The sequence below is a fragment of the Seriola aureovittata genome, chromosome 13 (genome assembly GCF_021018895.1).
Source record: "Seriola aureovittata isolate HTS-2021-v1 ecotype China chromosome 13, ASM2101889v1, whole genome shotgun sequence".
NCBI lineage: Eukaryota > Metazoa > Chordata > Actinopteri > Carangiformes > Carangidae > Seriola > Seriola aureovittata.
In genome coordinates, this window is record NC_079376.1 from 22,726,227 (window position 1) to 22,746,017 (window position 19,791).

A 19,791-nucleotide genomic window follows, 5' to 3' on the forward strand; every position below is an offset into this window, starting at 1 on the left:
TTGTAGCTTTACTCTGTGTTTGGCTGTCGATGATGTGTACACTCTCCAAGCACTTTATTAGGAACACCTGTACAGCTGCTCCTTAATGAAATTTGGAGATGTGCGGACCGGTGCATTTCAGAAGCTCACAGTCCGGCTTCTGAAATCATCAGCCAGGAGGACCCCTCTCTGGCAGGCCGGTCAATGTACATCGATATCCCGGGAGGATGAGGAAGTGTGCAAGCCGTTTGGCAATTTACTGCTGGTTTTTATTGTTAAGAGAATTAGAACTGGTCCAATACAGGACCCTATAACCGGCAAACGCAAAACGGCTGTAATGTAACAAAACAGAGCGTTTGTCTGTGTCGGTGAGCTGCACTCACTAAAAGAGCCCGATTCACCACGAACAGGTTCAGATTGTTACAGGTGTTTGGCAGCATTATGGACAGGCTTTCTATTTTTCTGTAAGGAGACGCAAATATACAAACTATACAGCTAGTACAGAGGTAGTTCTTAAGGTCAAGGGATGCTTTGTCATGAGTGTGTGTACTGTATGAGAGTGACCTTTGAACTCATTCTCCTCCATACTGTACGTGTGTACAGGTAGCATGTTGATGACCTCCAGTGAATATGGCTGCTGCCTCTGCTTGGTGACATAAGCCAGGAAGGTTACAGTTTGTCGTCCATAGTGTAAATTTAAATACAACTGTGAGTCATCTAAGTGAAATGACAAGGCCTGAACAAAATAACACCTTATGATATTATGCTTTCCAATACAAAAGCCTTGTTTTACATACAATCTTTGTGAAGGTTTCTGTGAGGATCATACTTGAAGGCTTGTGCCACAAGTAGCTCGCGATAGTGACGGTAAATCCATCCCAAACTATCTATACTATAGATTCACAGCAACGGGTATTTAAAACCTAAAGAAAAACTTGTTTTCTGAAAAAGAGGCTGCAAAGAAAAGTTTTTTTTTTATTTTCCTGTGCAACCTTTTCCTCTTTTACATTCACATATTTACAATTAACAGTGGGCAGCATCATTTTATTGCAGTTCTCCTTTGAAATCTAAAATCATATCTATACACATGATGCTTATGTACAACCTAGAGCAGTAAAAGTACAGTTTGTGTAGAAGTGTAAAAACCTATAAAGTCCTAAAAAGATATCAAAACTTTACAATAGATCATTTTTGATCTACAGTAATTACAAATAGAGCATCTACATACATCTCTGGAGTGTAGGCACATCAGACTCCATATTGCAGCCGTCAGTGTGAAGTGTACATTCGTGTTTGTCAACAGTAAGATCAAGATCAGGAAAAAAGTAAAGTACCATAAAGTAAACAGAAGTATGCAGCATTGAAACAGGGCTGATAAAGTCGAAACACAGAGAGGGCATGGAGTCTTTGGTGTAGTGTTTGAAATCAAGTGGCTAAAATTACCAACATTTTACATCACTCATTCATTCTGAGAAAGAGGAAACAATTTCATCAACTCCTAAATGAGTGCACGTATCTCAAAAGTTTGGTTAATAATTATAATATTGATCCAGTCACTGGTGAACCCTCTTTAACAAAAGTAAACGAGTCAGAATACTACAAACGAGTGCAGTGTTTGCAGAGCACATCTCTGTGCTGTGGGTTCCATGGTGCAGCTGCAACACAGGGCTCAGTGTCCTGGCAGAGCTGCACCACGGAGCTGTGAGAGCCCACGGTGGAGCTTCTCCTATCACAGGATCTCCAGGGTCCACCTTTGGTTCAGTTTCCTCTCATCAAATGTGTTGAGGATCACCTGGTTCTTGTCATATTGTTGACCACCTGGGAAACAGAGTAAAGCATACATGTTTTTTATATGATAAAACATGTTTAGACTTTTAACACTAATGGATAAAGGGATATTTCTTGTCCACATGTGAAACAGATGAGAACTGTAAATGTAGAAAAGTCACATAGAATCTGATATTTTTATAGATGCACTCCAATTAAAACAAAATGAATAATGAAATCCAAACTATAAACTCTTGTAGTTAAAGCAACACTTATTTTACAAAACAGACATTTGTGAGTGCACTTTGCAAACCACTGCAACTCCTAAACACACCAGGAGATGGAGCTGCTAGATTAGGACTCAATCTCATTTGCACACTTGAGCTGTACTGCACATGGTCATTTAATCCTTTTACATATACTCCATAAAAACTAACTCAGTAATGAGAGGTGGGTAAGTTAAGACAAAGCCTTCTGACCTTTGACCTCCAGGACCAGCTCAGGGTTGAGGTGGCAGCGCACCAGGCCGTCTGGGCTGATGCTCCACAGCTGGTTGTCCTTGCCCCGCTCTGGGGAAACGCAAAGTCGACAGCCCGCCATCAACATGCTGCCTGAGGTCTCCAAGCAACAGTCCTCCACCAGCTGGAGACAGGGAGGATGAAGTTAGACAGAAGAAGTACAGGTTCATTTTCCTTGCTGTTAAACCAGTTTAACCAATGATTCCATTGCAGCAAATTGGTTATCAATATAATCTGCAAAGAAAGAAACCCTCTGAAGTCATTCCTTCATTTTACCTACCACAATCCCCTTATTGTGTTACATCATTATAGACGATATTTGAAATCTCAGTCTGAATTGAAGTATACAGTAATAAATAGTGATACAGGATAAGTGCACATTTTTTATTTCAAGCAAATGCAGAATCAAAATTGCAATGTAAAGAAATATTTTTAGGAATGACATTAAAAGTGTTTGATGCTTGTCCCATTGTCTTAGATCCACCAACTCACAATGAAATCTGTTCAGCAGTTTTTCATCTATCCTGCTAAGAGACAACAAACTGGACTGAAAAGATTGCCTCTTTTAGCTTCGAGCTAACTGGTGAATTGAATGAAGTCTGTTGGGAATACATGTTATTTCCTGTTTTGCGCATTGTCTGACCATATCCTTAATTTCAGGTGCAGAGTTCATGTCAAAGAGTGAAGTATTTTCACCACAAATCACAGAAACTGTTCAGTGATTCTGTTTCCAAATGATTACACTGCACTTGTTGTGTTGTGTAATTCTTAGAGCTATAAAAAGACGGTCTTGTTCACTTCTGTGGTTTTAATGCAGGTTTAGATGCAGTTGTCTGCAGCCATGTGTTTGGTTAGTAGATGAGTGGGTAACCCTGACCAGTGCTTTAGCAGTTCTGTGTGGTGTTGACAGAGTCTAATACCTTGCAGGTGAGCTGTCCATCTCGATAGAGCCACACCTGCTCTACGCCTCCTGTCTCCTCCACGGCCTGAACCCTCATCAGCTTAATGTCGTCCAGAGTTCCTGTCAGGGACATCACACATCCCGTCTCCCTGTTCCTCAGACAGAAGTACATCTGTTTCTGTGGGAGGAGAACACGCAGAACAGTCAGGAATACATGTCAATGTGATTTCCAATTATATGTGTCACTTATTTTACTGACCATTTATTATTGTGACAGTGTTTCATTTGGTATTTTATTTATAATATATTCCTAAATTTTAAAATTAATTTCCATGTGAGAACAAAAAAACTAACAAACTAGAGACACTAACTTAAAGTATGAGACCTATCAGCCCTACAACACAGGGAGACACTGCAGAGAGTAGATACATTAGAGGACAATCATTTCAGACTGGCCCATCGTTTTCCTTCTCTACCTGCAGTAATGGGCGCAGGGATCCTACTTGCTTCCAGCTGCTTAATTTGCTCAAATCACCCACTTCACTCGGCCGAAGAAGCAGCTGTCGTCCGCGGTAGTTACTGCCTTCATACAACACCCACCTGCAGAGAAGACAGCCAGCCATGCATGTTAGTTCAGCCTTATCAATCTGAGTATAAACATGTTGGATAATGTAAAAAAAAAAAAAAAAAAAGAACAGCCTGTGTTTACATTCCAGGATGAGCTCTGTGATTTACAGCTGTTGTTTTAACACATTTTATTGACTTGGTGGCTTCTTCACATCTCTGACATGTTAGCTGCTCTTAATGAGAACACGTCCGGCTCTATAAACTAAACTAACACCATTTATGGGAATTTCATGAGTCCCTGTCAAAGCTTTTGCAGGAATATGAAAATAATTTGAATGCACAACACTTTGCATTTCCTCCACACCTCAGTGGCTAAGAGTTTGCTTAGGTGTTTAGGTAAAAACTCTGCAGGTTTTAACTTACATAACAAGTTTTACTAGATAAACTGAAGGTATACTCATATACAGCCAAAGAGTTCCATTTATAGCAAACAAACAATCAATATTTACATAACTATTAACACTCATAACTTCAGTTTTATTTTGTTATTTGTTATTTTATGACCTGTCAATAAAGTTGGGATTAATAACTGGTGTTCATTGTGTTTTGATTGATGGTGAGATGGCTTCTTATTTGTTATATTTTGATTAATTAATGTGCCTGTAAAGATACAAAAACAAATACTGTAACTTGAAATTTAATAACTGTGACGTACATTCCTCCCTCCACCACCAGGGAGCGTATGCGTGCGTCTAGGCCGGCCTGCAGCAGGTTCACAGTGCCGCTGGTCAACACCACCCTGCGACCACTGCAGCCAACCTTACTGAACAAGATGATGGATGGCAGAGAGAACTCCTGCAGAGCAACAACACAGAGTTCACGTCACTCACATTCTCATACAAGGGCACAAATATACCTTTTTAACATTCTTTTCCACGCACACACACACACACACACACACACAGTACTCACATGTCCATTGGGCTGTAGGGAGCGGATGGTAGAGTCTGAGGACAGGAAGCCCATGGCCAATGTGTTGGGGTACTCTCCCTCCTCCAGCACATACATGTTGTCTGTAAACCTGGCACCTTCATATGCCACCCAGCTGACACAAACACACACACACACACATTTTTTGTTGCCAATATTCTTCACTTATGCCAGTAACTGTATGTATATTTCATTTTTTTATATGACTTTTTGTAACACTATAACACTTCACATTTAACTTCATGGCATTTGTCGCTGTCAGGTAAAACTTTCATCCACTGTGGTTCTAAACAGACTCATTAGCACCAAGGTCTGTAGAATTTCCACATTTGTTTTAGCTTGTTGCCACATATATACAGTATTCATTTTGTTATTATAAAACAAAGTATTTACAGCCAACTATGACAAACATGGCTAATCGTTTCTACACAGGATGCCACTGACAGTTCCAGCTTGAGCTGTGCCTACCTGCCAGCCAGCACCTTGCAGGACCTGGGCATGAAGTCCTCCTCCAGAGCTGCTGCACTGTCCTCCAGAGCCACCAGCCTGCCCTGGAAGTCTGGCTCAGAGTACAGCTGCACCTGTAACACACACATCCAAAGAGCTTTAATGACACAGCCAACACAGATGGTTTCAGTGGTTTAATATGAAGCCTTGAATGGAGGGATGATACCTTGAATTTTGTAGATCCCATCAGCATGTCCTAGAGAACAGAGAGGAAGAACGCATTAGGAACATGAGCTATTGCTAACATCAAATACCCAGAATCCTGTTTTTAGCTTATCCTACAAATTAGTGGTGCAACTATTATTGACTAATCTGCTGATGATTTTCTGAATTAACTGATTAGTCTACAAAACATCAGAAAAAACGTAAAAAATACAAAAAAAAATGGCTAAAAGATGACTAATGGTTCAAAATGCAAGAAGAGCCAATTTACTATAGTATAAGACAAGGAAAAGCAGCAAATTCTAACATTTGAGAAACTGGAGCCATCAAAACTGACAAACCTACATGACTTACAAGGTTAACTGATTATGAAAATATCTGCTGCAGCTTTACCACACATCATTTCTTACATGGAAGACCGGCTGTATGGATGAGATCTTGAAGTTCTGGGCTCCCCAGTCCTCTGGACTCGCATACAGGCCTTTCTCCAGCACATAGATCTCTCCATTGAATCCAGGCTTTTCAAATCCCACCCACCTGCCGGAGACACAACAACCACATCGTCAGATGCAAAACACCACAGTGACAGAGTACTTCATCACAACTCATTTATTACAGACAAATACAAATAATACTATCACTTCATAATCACAGCCTTCCATAAAAGCAGGGCATAGTGATCTGATTAGTGATAAAAGTCCACGCCTCTAAGAGACTGTAAAAGGATTCAGCAGGCGAGACAGAGGTGAAGCATAAAGGTGTTAAATGTTAAACAAATTCACCAGCTGTTTTAGAGGTATTATGTAAGATTGTACGGTGGCCCTGAGAGCTCAAAGCACTGCAACTTAAGAAAACACATGCAAACAGACAAAACACAAACAAGTTTATCAATTTGAAAACACATGTGCTGCAAATACTAGCAGCGTATGTTTTGTCAAATTGATGAAGATGTTTTCTGAATTTGTTTGTGTTTGGTCTGTTTGCATGTGTTTTCTTAAGTTGCAGTACTTTGAGCTCTCAGAGCCACAGTACCATTGGCTTAAAAAAAGGGTTAGGGTTAGCCTAACCCAAACTGTTGTGAAACTTATGTTTTTAAACAATTAGCTACTGAACAGTTTGTTCTGAACTCGTCCTTCTCTTTGTTGAAACTTGTACAAGAAGATTGTAAAGTACATTTATCATTAACAGTAATAAGAAAGTTTTATTTTATTAGTATCATCAGCGTTAACTTTTGCCTCCAAGAGTTGGAAGCGCTTTTTCATTCTGTGTCAAACCAGACCCATTAATTACACAAAGGGATCAATCACACTATTCATAAACGTATCCTCTGGGGCTGTATGTGTGTGCATGTTTGTGTGCGCAGTGACTGAACACTTAGTCATGACTGTGATGTGAGAAGCACACACCCATCAATAAGGGCGTGAACAACACAGAGGCAAAAAGTTTCCCTCCTCCATTATGAATTTTAGCCTCTCAAGTTATCTTTTTTCTTCTTGTTCTTGTTGTTTTTTTCTTTGCAGAAACTGTTTGACTTACACTCCACCCATGACGTTGGCAGACTGGGTTTTGATGCCATGGCCGACGTCCTCCATGTTGAGGACGGGACCCAGCAAGTCCACGTTGAGCCCCAGCTCATTAAAGTTCCGCTCGCTGAACATTTTCACATGTGGAGACAGGAAATCCTTGGGAAGATAATAACACAATAAAAAATAATGAGAAGGAATTAGAGTCAGAAAAGCCGGTTGTCTTGTTTCAGGTGCCTCACTGTCCGGTCAAGTTCTGTTAGTACAAACAGAGGAAGGTTGGGAACCGTTTAAATGATCAGTGAAGTCTGAAAGATCCTGCAGGTGGATATTTCAGGCGATACTCACTGTGCACACAGGCCGCAGTGACTGGAGCCCGTCTTCAGACCCTCCCCAGTCACTGCAGTGAGGATACTCCCCCTCCTCCAGGATGTACTGCTGGCCCTCAAAGTCTGCCTCCAGATAGCCCACCCAGCTAAAACAAAGAGATATGGCTAAATATTAATTAACTATACAATAACCACCAGACAGGAAGAGCACACAGACAGGTGGATTTGATATTAACTCAGCCAGATACTCACAGGCCACCGAGTATCTTTACAGACCCCACTGTGGGCAGTGTCTTCTTCTTCTCCTCAGGTTTGTCCGTTTCTTCCTCTGTCTGTTCTTGCAGATCGTACACATCACCGTCCACCTCTATACACTCTCCAACAAAGTCGGGCTTCTCGAACACCAAGGCCTGGATGAGAGAAGGAGTTCAAGATGAGTCTCTGCTGCAGACAGAGGCCGCACGCATGTTTACATGAGTTTGTGCTTTTGGCCCATTCCTGTCCCAGGGCAGAATGTCACTCATTCCATAGATCACAGTGGAAAGTACAATATCTCTTAACATACGACTACATGAGGTACACAGGCTACACAATACAGACTGATCTGCCGGCGCACCAGAGGCACATCGTAAAGAAGTGATTGGATATGCTGTTATGTCCTTGAGACTTCTCTTTCAAATGTTTCTAGTAAATGTTTCCACTGCAGGAACTTTCCCTGGGAACCAAGAACCTTTTGACAAACTCAGGGACTTTGCGTGTGTTTCGACTGAGGGAGCTGTGGGCTGAGTTCCTGCAGGAGAGTTTGAGGTGTAAAAAAAAAGTGGCTGCTCTTGGTGTAGTACTTCACAATCGTTCAGGAACTATTGGGGAGGAGTTTGTAGTGTTTAACATGTCTGATTGGTCAAACACAGACACCGGAACAGAACGACGGGTGCTGGGCTAAAGCAGAAGATTTTTAGTCTCCTTGTCCACTTCTGCGTGTCTCCTGTATATTCATTCATTACATCTAGGGCTGCACAGTTGTTTTAGCAGATCTTTAATGCAATACAAACCTTGACTTCATGAGGATGCTCCACCCTTATTGCTCCCTGAAATGAAGAGACACATATATGTCAGAAAAAGGCATAATATATATAAAATGACAATATAGTACAAATACAGACATCATGTACAGTACCATTCGGAGGGGTCTGAGAGACCCAACGAAGGGCTCAGAGAAACCCCAGGTCTCTGGGCAGGGGTACTCGCCCACCTCCAGCACTCCCACAAAACCTCCAAAGCCTGGATCAGTGTACACCAGCCAGCTACAGATATACAGAGAGAGGGAGAGAAAAAGAGGAGAAGAGAGGAGAGGAAAAGAAAGGAAAGGAAAGGAAAGGAAAGGAAAGGAAAGCGGGAAGGGATTTGTAAAGTAAAATTAGTATCAATCAATCATTTGTGTATCATTAATTCACTTTGTTATAATTGTGTTTTCAGACGAAACTCTACCTCCACCTAAGAAAGTGAAAACATCATGCTAATGAAATCCAGATGTCTTGAAGCTTCTTTTCCCTGGCAACTGTAACCAGACCTATGTTCATCCTGATTGGTTATGTTAGTGACTGTCCAGCTGGTGGACAGTTCATGGCTTCTTTCCAATTGGTTGATATTAGATTGTTTTTGGGCCAATCATGACCTTCGGCTTTGTCTTAAAGAAAAAAATAAAATCCTTTGTGTGAGGAGATCTCCCCCTTGGATTAAAGGCTGTAAGGAACCTTGCTGCTTGTATTGTATACAATATATTTATAACGAACTTCAATGTATCAGTGTTTTGTGTGTTAACTTGACGTCAAGTGTTTCAACAGATCAACTTTCCATAACATTTTTTAATGCTATAAATTAACAAGAGTGTAATGACCATTTCTTGATTTTCTTCTTCCCAGTCTGTGTAAGAGACAAACCTGTCTTATCCTGTTACACGAGGGACACAAAGGGACTAAAAGCTCTCTCTGCACCATGAGCCAGTTGAGAAATGCTGAAAGTTTAAAAGCACTAACCATCAGTAATCAGCAGCAGTGAAAGCTATGACAACCACAAGCTCTAGCCTGCAGCTTGCATTCCTTCAGAGACAGAAAACAGATGCTGCGCACAGACTCTTTCCCGTGCAGTCATCAGTCTCTCTCTGTGACCTTTAAACCTACTAGTTAGCTGCAGGGTTGCCACCAGCTATGACATTTCTTTTTTATCCAAACTAAAATGCTCAGGGCAAAAGATTCAACATTAGATATAAAGTTTGGACACACTGTCCCATGGGAAAGTGTGGGAAAGTGTGTCCTGTATATTACCTGGGATGTTTCCATAATGCCACCTTCTCAGTTACATGCAGTACATTCCCTGTTACTTTAAATGAGTGACACAATAACAGCAGCTGGAGTAAGTACACAGCTGAACTTACACTCCAGAATGGACCTTAATGGAGCCAGTGGTCTGTGGGATCCCATAGGAGCCGATCTCCACAGTGTCTTCACAGTAAGATGCCACCCTGCCCAACCCATTGACCTCTGAAAATAGGTCGATCCGGGGTATGTTATAATCCTATACAAAACAAAAACAAAAACAAAATTGTGTGAGAATTTCAAGTTTTTAAGGATGGGCATTTGAGATTTTCAGTGTCCTTGCATAGCGATATACAAGCTATAGTCTTATTGATACTGCACTTTGAGTGATGTAAAAAAAAACTTGCCTTTTTTTATACTTAAAAAGAAGCCAAACTTTTCTAAATGTTAAATCTAAATATTAGATCACCTGCATAAAATATAATGCAAAACTGGCAAAAACGTTATTAAATTAGAAAGTGTCTTATAAAAGAAGAATTAAAGAAGAGCATGAATCTGAAGTATTTGTACTAGACACCCCATTCACTTTTTGGTTGGTTAGGAATTCCACATGGATCACATGACGTGATATACATTGCAGGACAAACAATAACAATAACAATAACAATACAGATGAAGTATAACAGACTGATAAATAAAGTTAAACTTACTCTAACTGCCAGTCGGAGAGAACCTATAACCATAGGTGCTGCTGGGACAGGCTGACCAGTCTGGTCTAGTGTTGTTGGAGCTCCCTCCTCTGCCCATATATTCACTATCTGCTCTGTAGGACCTTCCTCAAGGGCGATTATCCGCCCCTGGAATCCAGGCTTTTCATACAACAGCCAGCTAAGAGAAGATGAAGAGAGAAACTTTTCTCATTAGTTAAGGGATAGTTTAATAGCTACAGTACATCACTGCGGCAGATACATGCTGATGGGAGCAAAAAGAGAAAATGTTGACTGAATCGGAGAACGGCAGAAAGGATCATGGAGCTCTGAAACACTATAACCAGTCCAGGCAGAATAACAAGGTAAAGTACAAAGTTCAGTCTCATCACCTGATTGGTTCTTCAGATTATGATATTCATCAGTTAAACATACTGACTTTAAAAGAAGAACACTTGTGAAAAAGATATGTAATGAAAGCAGGATATTTTACAATTTAACAATAAACTATTGTCCAAAACAACATATATATATATTATATATTTAACTTGAATGTAAACAAAGGATCAAATATACATAAAATCCTGCCGATATAACTTGACTTGACCCGAGCATTTCCACTGCATTATTGCTTCTTAATATAAGTATTCACATCAGTACATATCGGAGAATATATGTGCCGATACCGATATATCTGTGATAGGCCAGTATCGGCCGATACTTACCACCCTCTGATGACTCTGACAGAGATGACGGGGGACAGCTTCATCGTGGTGGCGTCTTCCACATCAGAGTAGAACTCCAACGCTTCCCCTCCAAACTGAGCATGTTCATGTACGACGATCTGCATCAAGAAACAGAGATTTCATTGCAACAATGTGTCTTTCCATGTTAAATGTGTGTAAACAGCATTTAACCCTACCTTTCCAGGCCTTTTGTGGAACCCTCTCACTGCTGGTATCTGTGAGGAAATGTAACAATTATGAACTTCAGTGACCTTCAGTCAACTATTTCAACTGTTCATCCATTCATTTTAATCAATTTAATACCTCCTAGCAACTGCAGAAGTACCCTTTCAGTACAAATACACCTATTAAAGTACCACTGAGGTAAAATATACATTTTGACTGGAAGAAACCAAAACAATAGTTTTGCCCATGGCTCTTAAGGGAGAGAAAGAAATAAACACTTTCTAGCAGGTATTGTAGTGTACATTGTGTTCATCAAAACACAAACAGTTTTTGCATAGTTCAGTGCTCTATTTGCACATTGATGCAAATATGTTATCATGACGTGACAGTAGAGCTTCAGACAAGTTGATCCTGGCAAATATTTCCTGTGCAAAATTCCACTGAGGACATGTTCCTCTCTCGTGTCCTCACTTGCACATGATTCATCTCTTTTATGGGAGCAACATTGCAAAAAAAAGGAGCAGGATATAAAACTAGAGCACATACCACTGTGGAAATGAAGTAGGAACTACTGTTATTTCCCCATTATTTCTATAGAGCTCTTCATTTAAAATATTCAAAATCTTACCTTTGACTTGGTAGACTTAGTAGAAAGTCCATTTTGGGAATTCTGCTGGCTGGACTTGGTGGTTGGAGGCAGAGCAGCAGGGCCTTTCACATCCACATCTACTCCTGCTACTGAAGCTGGATCCATAACAGTCCTCCCCTCAGGATTCAGATTGGTTTTAGTTAGGTTTGTGGAACCCTGAGAGGCCTCAGAAACTCTTTTATCCTTCATGTATTTCTCTAAATGATCAGGCAGCTTTACCTCTGAGAATGTGGGAAGACTAGGAGGAGAGGAGGGGCTAAGTGCTGACTCACCAACTGTACCTCTACCACCACCCATGAGCGGGCCTTGATCTGTGCTCTTCACACCCTCCTTATCTGCTGTGGCGCCAGGCAGAGGTGAATCAACAACAGCCTTCTTTCCAACAGAGGGCAGGTCTTGTAGTTGCTTAGATGTCAATGAGCTATTAGAGGCAGAGGCAGTTTCCTCTTTGTTCTTCCTGGAGGAGCTCAGAAGGCTGGAGAGGATGGATATCCTTCCTAGTCTTGATGTCAACTTCCCAGGCTCCCCTCCGTTGCTTTGTCCCTCTGCTTCAGCTTTGGTCCCCCCTCCATCTTTTCCTTCCACCTCGTCAAGTGATTCCTTTTTGTCTTTAGACGTGGGCAGGGCATTGTCTTGGGCACGTTTTCCCAGCGTCCTTCCTTTCCTATTGGCTGCTTTTTGTTTTATCACCATAGCTGGTGAAGGATCCCTAAAACTTATGCCATTTTTCCTTAAGCCAAACTGGAATTCCTCAGGATTAAATGTCTTCTCAAAATGATCCTCCTTGATGGCCGGCATGGCAAAAGGTGGAGATGGGGACTTTTTACGAATGTGCCTCTTTGGAGGGAAGGAGAAAGGTATTCCACCCTCCTTAATACTCTTGATGAAATCCTCAAACTCATCAGGCTCCAGAGATTCATCCTCACTGGCTGATGCATTCAGTCTTTTTTTGTGCTCCTTCTTCAGTTTTTTATTATGTTCCACATCCAACCAGCTTGATGGAGATTCCTTCTTTAGCGGAAGACTTTGAGACGGACTGGATGGTTTCGCTGCATCAGGAAGAAACGAACTGCCGTTGAGCATTGGCTTTGTCGGTTTTTGTTGATCACTGAGGTTCAGGATGTTCTCCTCTCTTGAAGTCTGTACTCCCTGTTTCAAACCACTACCTGTTTTTGTCCTTTCTTGAATGTCTTCCTCATTGTTCTGAATGTCAGCACTAATGGGTATTTTATCTAAAATAACATTGGACTTGTCCATTTGTTCTCCACCAACCTTTTTACTAGATAAATCTTTTACAGAAACAGGGTCTGACTCTTGGTTGACACCTGTCTTTGATACGTTTATCTGCTGCTGCTCTGTTTTTGTTTCTTCATTTTGACCATGTCCACATTCTTTAACGAGGCTTTTCTGGTTCTGCATCTTATCACTCTTACTAACTACCTTTTCAGTTGCGGAAACACTTGATTCTTCATGTAATTTGGCATCTTTTGTTGCCTCCAGAGATCCTTTTGTTACAGTCATTGGTTTCTGTTGTTGGCTACCATTTGGAGCTTTGGAATCTGTGGACCGATCAGTGTCTGTCTCTGGTTTCTCCACATATTCGTCTCTGACAACTGAGGACTTCCCGTGTTTTTGGGTACCAACATTCACCAAACTCTTCATTGATGAATCCTTTGTTTCAGTCTTCTCTTTTGTTGCCTCAGCACTCTGAGTTTTGGTGATTTCAACTTTTAGATTTTCTGATGTCTTCTCTGTTCTTACTTTCTCTGGTTCCTGTTTCAGGTCAGTATTTGAACATTTAGAGTCTGTCAACTTGTTTTTCTCTTGTTTTGTAATGTCCTCATGTTGGTCTCCAACTATTTTGGTCTTCTGGACCTGTTGGTTGGTAACTTCATGTTTAGCATTCGCAGTTGGTGTCTTAGTCAAACTCTTTACTGATGAATCCTTGGTTTCAATCTTTTCTTTGCTATCTTTAGCACTGGTGTTTATGGAGGTACATTCTTGAGTTATATCTGTTTTCACATTTTGGTTCTCCCTTGTCTTCTCCAAAGCTTTTGCTCTTGCTGTTTCTGGTTTTATGTTAGATTTTGGATGTTTGGATTCTGTTGGTTTCTTTTTCTCTCCCTTTTCCCTGCTCTTAATTTGGTTTCTACCAATCACAGACTTCTGGTCTCTAACAACAGCCTCATTTCCAGTCTCTTTCACCGATGAATGCTTTATTTCAGTCTTGTCTTTGGTACCTTCAGTACTAGTTCTTACAGAGTTGAGTTCTCGAGTTTTGCCTGTTTCTTGGCTCTTCATTGTCTTCTCTTGAACTTTAGTTCTTACGCTCTCTGGTTCCTGATCCAACTTAGAGTTTGGATATTTGGATTCTGTCGATTTGTTTTTATCTAGTTTTGTTATGTCTTCAGTGTCTCCAACAATTATGGACCTCTGGTCTTGTTGGATGTTAACTTCACTGTCAGCACTCACAGCTGCAGTCTCATTCACCACAGACTTTACTGATGAAGCCTTTGTTTCAGTCTTTTCTTCAGTACTTTCACCACTCAGAGCTTCTTGAGTTCTATCCATTTCTGGTGTCTTCTTCTCTGGAACATTTTGTGCTTCAGGTTTCAGTTCTAGTTTAGCATTTGGACATTTGGGTTCCGCTGATTTATAAGCTTTTCCCTCTGTTTTTTTAATATCTTCAGTGAGTGCCTTCTTGTCCTCTTGGTTGGATTTAGCAGTCTCATTTAAAACCTCATTTGGTAAACTCTTCTCTTCTTTATTACCTACACCATCCCGCATTTTAGTGCTTCTGGCTTTTATATTTAGAGTTTGGCTTTCCTTTAAACCGTTAGCGTGTTTGTCCTCCTCATTTGTGTTGTCGTTCTTGACGTCGTCTCTGGTTGGAAGTCGTTTGGGCTCCTGTTCATTTTTCATTGTTGATGCCATTCTCTGCTGCTCCACTCGCTGTGTTTCTTTACAGCCACTCTGTGCATTTTCTTTCAAAAGGATCGCACATTCATGTTTTGTATCTTCCACACTGGCAGTAGTTTCAGGAAATACCCTTCTCTCTTGCTCTGCTTCTGTCCTCTTCTCTTCCAGGGTTTCTGTAACTACCGTCTGTGGTTCCTCCTCTGAGTCAGGCTGTAAACATTTCTCCTCTGATGATAGACCATATGGCTTTTCTGCTTTTGTAATGTCTTTCTCTGCTTCATCCACTGTGGTTGTGCCCTTGAGCTCCTCTATGCGACTGCTCTGTGAGTCAGTGCTTTCCACTGCTGCGTCATTCAGCTTTTCATTTGGTTTTGAGTCTTTCTCCTGTCTTTCAAATTCTCCGGCCAGTAAAAGAGGCTCTTTGTCCGGCTTATTTTCAACATTCTTGGGTAATTCACAAACAGTCACAGCCTCTGTTTGAATGTCCAAAGCCTCTGAGGGTTTTGTGCCAACCTCCTCTTTACTTTTCTCCTCCACCTCAACATTTTTCACTGAATCTTTGCCTGATGTGGAGGGCAATCTATCATTTTCAGGAATTATATTCGTGGTTTGATCCTTTAATAAGCCATTTTCCTTCTGCTGCTCTGTATTGGCCAGCTTTGCATCGACTGAAACACAGGAATTGGCTGAAAGTTCATCTTTTGGCTCAGCATCTTGGTCTTTTGATGCCAATTTAGCAGGAAGATTATTTGTGTTATCCTCTTCTTTTGCACTGACCTCAGTTGTTGCTTTAAGGGAAACATTATCAGGCATAACACCTTCCTCATCAGAGCGAGTCATTATGTCAGAGAGTATGCCATCACCCACAGCAGGTTTGGCTGACATATCAGTTACATCCTCATGAGCTGGTTTTGTGACCTGAGGCAACATTGCAGAGTTTGGCTCCTCCTCCTGGATTAAATCTGGTTTTATGTTACTTATTATCTGGGCTGTCTTCTGTTCCTGTGTGGTGTTGTCACTTTGCATGAGAGATACATTTTCAAGTAAAGACTCCATGTGTGCTTGCTGTTTAGCTTCTTGTTGTCTTCCCCGTCTATCTGTCTCAACATTATTTATATCAGTGACTGGGAAATGAGCTGGATTTGCTTTAGCAGCCCCACTGCTACACAATAACTTAGATACTGGTTCTGCTGCTGGTGTAACTTCCACCTGAGCATTTGCTGTGATAATCCCGTCATTGTTTTGTTTTGGCTGTATTTTTGAAATCTTTCCAGTTGTAGGACTGGTTATTCTCTCTAACTGATTTATTTCTTTTCCTTCCAGTTTGATTTCACTTGTACTTGACTGTTTGTCTGTGAGTTTAATGATATGTTCTTCCTCCTCCACTCGATTCACTACAACACTGTCAGCTGCTTTAACAGCTGTCTCTGTGTCAGCGCTCTGACTGGACTCCTGTGTAGATGTAGATGTGCTTGCAGAAGTCTCAGTTGAGGAATGTAGAGGTTTCCTGGTTTTGATTTTGTTGGAGCTTCTCTGACCCCGGGTAGGAAGCTTGCTCACAGACAGTGAGGGATCAGCTGACTCCTTTACCGGACTCTTTTGGTGTTGTTTGATGTTGTCACTCTGTTTGGAGAGCCTTGATGAGACGGTTTTCTCTTGCTTGATTGGAGGTGGAGAGACACATGATGTGGGAATGTCACTCTCTTCATGGCTTCTTTGAGAGAGGTGTTTGGATGGTCTTGTTGGCAGCATGCCTCCTGTTGGAAACACGTACACACACAGTTTTAATACAACAAAAAACTATCTAAAAAGGGCACTTAAAGGCCCCATATTTGACACTTTTCCTGTGTTTTATTTGAAGTGTTGATCCATCAGAAGATATATTTGTGGTTTTAAGAACCAAGAAACATATCAATGTAGTTTCACATCTCCTCTCTCAGGCTTCTCTCTGGAGCTAATCAGAAGAGAGGAGGCTCTGAACCTCTCTCTGGGTCCAGGTGGGCAGGGCTTGGGGTGCTGACTGTTTTCTTGTGACATCACAAAGTTACAGATGTCCTGACAGCTGGTTTTAAGGCTCAGTTTCTGAATACAGGCTGTGTGCATTTCTCTGTGGACTGAGCGCTTTGAAGGAACAGTTCAGCAATTTGGGAAATAAGTTAATTTGCTGCGCTGCCAAGACTGGAAAAAGACTGAAAAAATAGTGTGCCGGACTATCTTTTGGCTGGGTCAGTTTTTGTGTAGATAAAATAAACAAGATAAAACATGTTAATCAGTGAGCTTCAGCAGGGCTGGAAGGTGCATTCTGTTATATTTGGATTGAGCCAGGCTAGCTGTTTCCTTCTGTGCAAGTCAGTAAATAAGTGTATTTTCCAAAAAGTCAAACTATTCCTTTAAAACATTAACAATTTTAAACCTCACGTTGAAGTGTATCTGCAAAGTTGAACTTACATTCACCGTCAACAGAGGTGCCAAAAGGATTTAGTTATTATGACAATGTAAACACAACTGGAACCGAAAGATTTACTGCCAAGCAAACAACAAGTCGTGATCGTACTGTCTTACCTTTGCTGGGACTTTCAGAGCGCGGGGAAGCGATGTCACTAACAGGCCTCTCACCAGGAGGTACTTCTTGCTGGTCTGGACTCTTCTTGGGTCTGTCCGAGTCTGTCTGACCAGATGAAACTTTTTTAGAGCTGGTGCCAGCGGCTCTTGTGATATCATCATTCTTCTTTCTTGTTGGCGATGAAATGGGCAGCCGAGTCTTTGTTGCCAAGGAGGCGTTATTCTCCAGATGTTTCGGAGGCTGTTTTTTGACATCCAGGTCTTCCTTGTCAAGTGGGGGTCCTGCTTTAACACTGCTCTCCCTATAATCTTTCTCCATGCCATTTACCAGGTTTACAGAGCCGCTGTCTTCATCTGACTTTTCTCTAACAAGTTTTGTTCCTGTCCTGTAGGTGTTTTTTGTTGGAGACATGTCTCCTGTGACAGATTTCCCTCCTTTAGCTTCCTCAAAACTTGGTTTCCTGGCAGCTTTGGTTGCGGGGACCGGAGATTTCAAAGATTCTTTGGTTTTAGGTTGCTTTTGCAGTTTGGAAGTGGCTGCTGCGGCATCAGTCACTAATGTTTTATCTGGAGTCACCGGTGATTTCACATCAGCGTCTGACGATGACCTTTTAGGGATTTTAGACTTTGAACCTGTCGCACTTGAAGAACTGCTGCTGCTGTGGTCTTTTAATGTTGGTAACATAGAGGCTGTTTTCTCAGTGCTATCTTCCCTCTGTGGTGGAATATCACTGGAAGTTCCCTGTTTTGTGCCCTCTGCGGAGCCCTTCGCCTTTGTTGTGACATTCTTGGCCCTGCTTCCAGCTGCAGGGGACGGGGTCTTTGCTCCGCTTGCTGTGGTATGCCGACTCTCTGCTGCTGCTTTCAGCCCTCGTTTGGAGGGGATATCCTGGTTGGCCTCTGGGCTTCTTACCCCAGACCCCAACGCTCGTGACTTTGCTCTGTACATGTCTGAGGATGCACTGGTATCATCAAAGTCAGAGGCCTCAGAGTCTGTCTTTTCTTTCACTAGAAGTGCAGCAGTGTTTGTGTCACAGAGTGTAGTCTCATCTGTTGTGCATGGCTCAAGGTTGGCGCCCTTGAGTTCCGCATTGTTGTTGTTTTGGAGGTTTGGCAGTCTGTCAGGAGAGAGAGAGAGGGGAAACATTTTTAACCTTTAGAACCACAGTCTTCAAATAAGAAACAATCACTGTTGTAAAGTTACTAAATACATTTAATCAAGTTAATTTGAGGTACTTTTACTTTATTTGAGTATTTCCATATTATACTACTTCATATACTACCTCACATTTCAGACTGAAATATTGTACTTATAACTCTGCTACATTTATTTGATAGATATGTAGATACTAGTACCAGCTTTTAGTCAGTGGAATGAATTTTATTTTATTTTGAAAAATGTGATAGACCATACACTGTGTTCATTACAGGAGAAAAAAAACAATTACAGTTAACTCCTCCGCTGTCAGTCATGTTGGATCAGCTCAGTTTGAACCTGGCAGTGTCCTAACGATGGCTACATTAGATAAAGATCAACCAGAAGATTCAGCAGAGCACCATGGCCTTATCTTAAGTCCATGTTTGAAATTTTAGAAATAAAGAAAGATTCCTTTCATTATAAATGTTTGCTACAAAATTTTTCTATCCAGCTTGAGAAAGCGTTGAGGTTTGTAACGTTTGATTAATTCTATACAAACTTTTAAAGACAGCTTGTAGTAGCTGCAAGTTTTATGCTAAAAAAATTACTTTTGAATATTAGTTGTATTATTAGTATATTAGTATTTTTAAAAGCAAGTACTTCAGTACTCAAATAAAAAAACTTTCATTTGTATTGGAGTAATATTTGACCAGGAGGATCTATACTTTGACTTTTCTCAGCTCATTTTAAGATTTTACATATAAAACATGTGATCTGAATAATAAGTACATTTACTTTTAATACTTTCAAGTGTTGCTCATAATTACGTTTTTTTTTTTTCTTAAGTGCAGGTGAGGTATTTTAATTATAATGGAGTATGTTTAAGGTGTGGTTTTGCTACTTTGACTCGAGGAATAGTTCAAAGTTTTTTCTTGGGGGTGGGCTTATTTGCTTTCTGGCAGATGAGATGAGAAGATGAGAAGATTGATGCCACTCTCACCTCTGCACAGACAGAAGCAGGTTGTGTTAGTTTAGCATAAAGACTAGATACAGGGAGAACAGCTAACCTGCACAAAAACAGTTGATATTTCTGAAAATGTCCCAGTATATAGTTATATTGCTAAGTTTTTGGTGTCTTAAGAGAGAGACTGACTTTGCATCTATTTAAGAGTGAAGGGCAGAGGTGAAACTTCAGCTATGCTTGACATTCACCCTGCGGTAGTTCTGAAACCATAAATCTGTCCCAGCGTTCAGCTTTTTTCGGGGCATGACCATCTTTAGCCTGGAGTCACTCAAAAATGTACAGGGTGTTACCACGGTCACATCACTACTCATGTTTTATTCTTC

The 19,791-nt window shown here is 41.0% G+C and overlaps 1 protein-coding gene across 1 annotated transcript in view; it reads right to left on the reverse strand.

Moving 5' to 3' along the window:
* Window positions 1-941: 941 nt before the first annotated feature.
* The window catches only part of crybg1a (crystallin beta-gamma domain containing 1a), a 45,310-nt gene continuing 26,460 nt past the window's right edge, over window positions 942-19,791 (reverse strand). The window contains exons 5-24 of the mRNA XM_056393906.1: window positions 17,307-18,424; window positions 11,805-16,501; window positions 11,188-11,226; window positions 10,991-11,109; window positions 10,269-10,446; window positions 9,678-9,817; window positions 8,421-8,547; window positions 8,296-8,331; window positions 7,496-7,653; window positions 7,263-7,389; window positions 6,928-7,073; window positions 5,802-5,928; window positions 5,396-5,425; window positions 5,191-5,303; window positions 4,705-4,837; window positions 4,448-4,587; window positions 3,642-3,765; window positions 3,185-3,343; window positions 2,226-2,388; window positions 942-1,797 (exon numbers count right to left, since the gene is read on the reverse strand). Coding sequence (XP_056249881.1) covers window positions 1,709-1,797; window positions 2,226-2,388; window positions 3,185-3,343; window positions 3,642-3,765; window positions 4,448-4,587; window positions 4,705-4,837; window positions 5,191-5,303; window positions 5,396-5,425; window positions 5,802-5,928; window positions 6,928-7,073; window positions 7,263-7,389; window positions 7,496-7,653; window positions 8,296-8,331; window positions 8,421-8,547; window positions 9,678-9,817; window positions 10,269-10,446; window positions 10,991-11,109; window positions 11,188-11,226; window positions 11,805-16,501; window positions 17,307-18,424 — 7,963 coding nt within the window. The 3' untranslated portion in view covers window positions 942-1,708. The remainder of the gene's footprint in view (window positions 1,798-2,225; window positions 2,389-3,184; window positions 3,344-3,641; window positions 3,766-4,447; window positions 4,588-4,704; window positions 4,838-5,190; window positions 5,304-5,395; window positions 5,426-5,801; window positions 5,929-6,927; window positions 7,074-7,262; window positions 7,390-7,495; window positions 7,654-8,295; window positions 8,332-8,420; window positions 8,548-9,677; window positions 9,818-10,268; window positions 10,447-10,990; window positions 11,110-11,187; window positions 11,227-11,804; window positions 16,502-17,306; window positions 18,425-19,791) is intronic.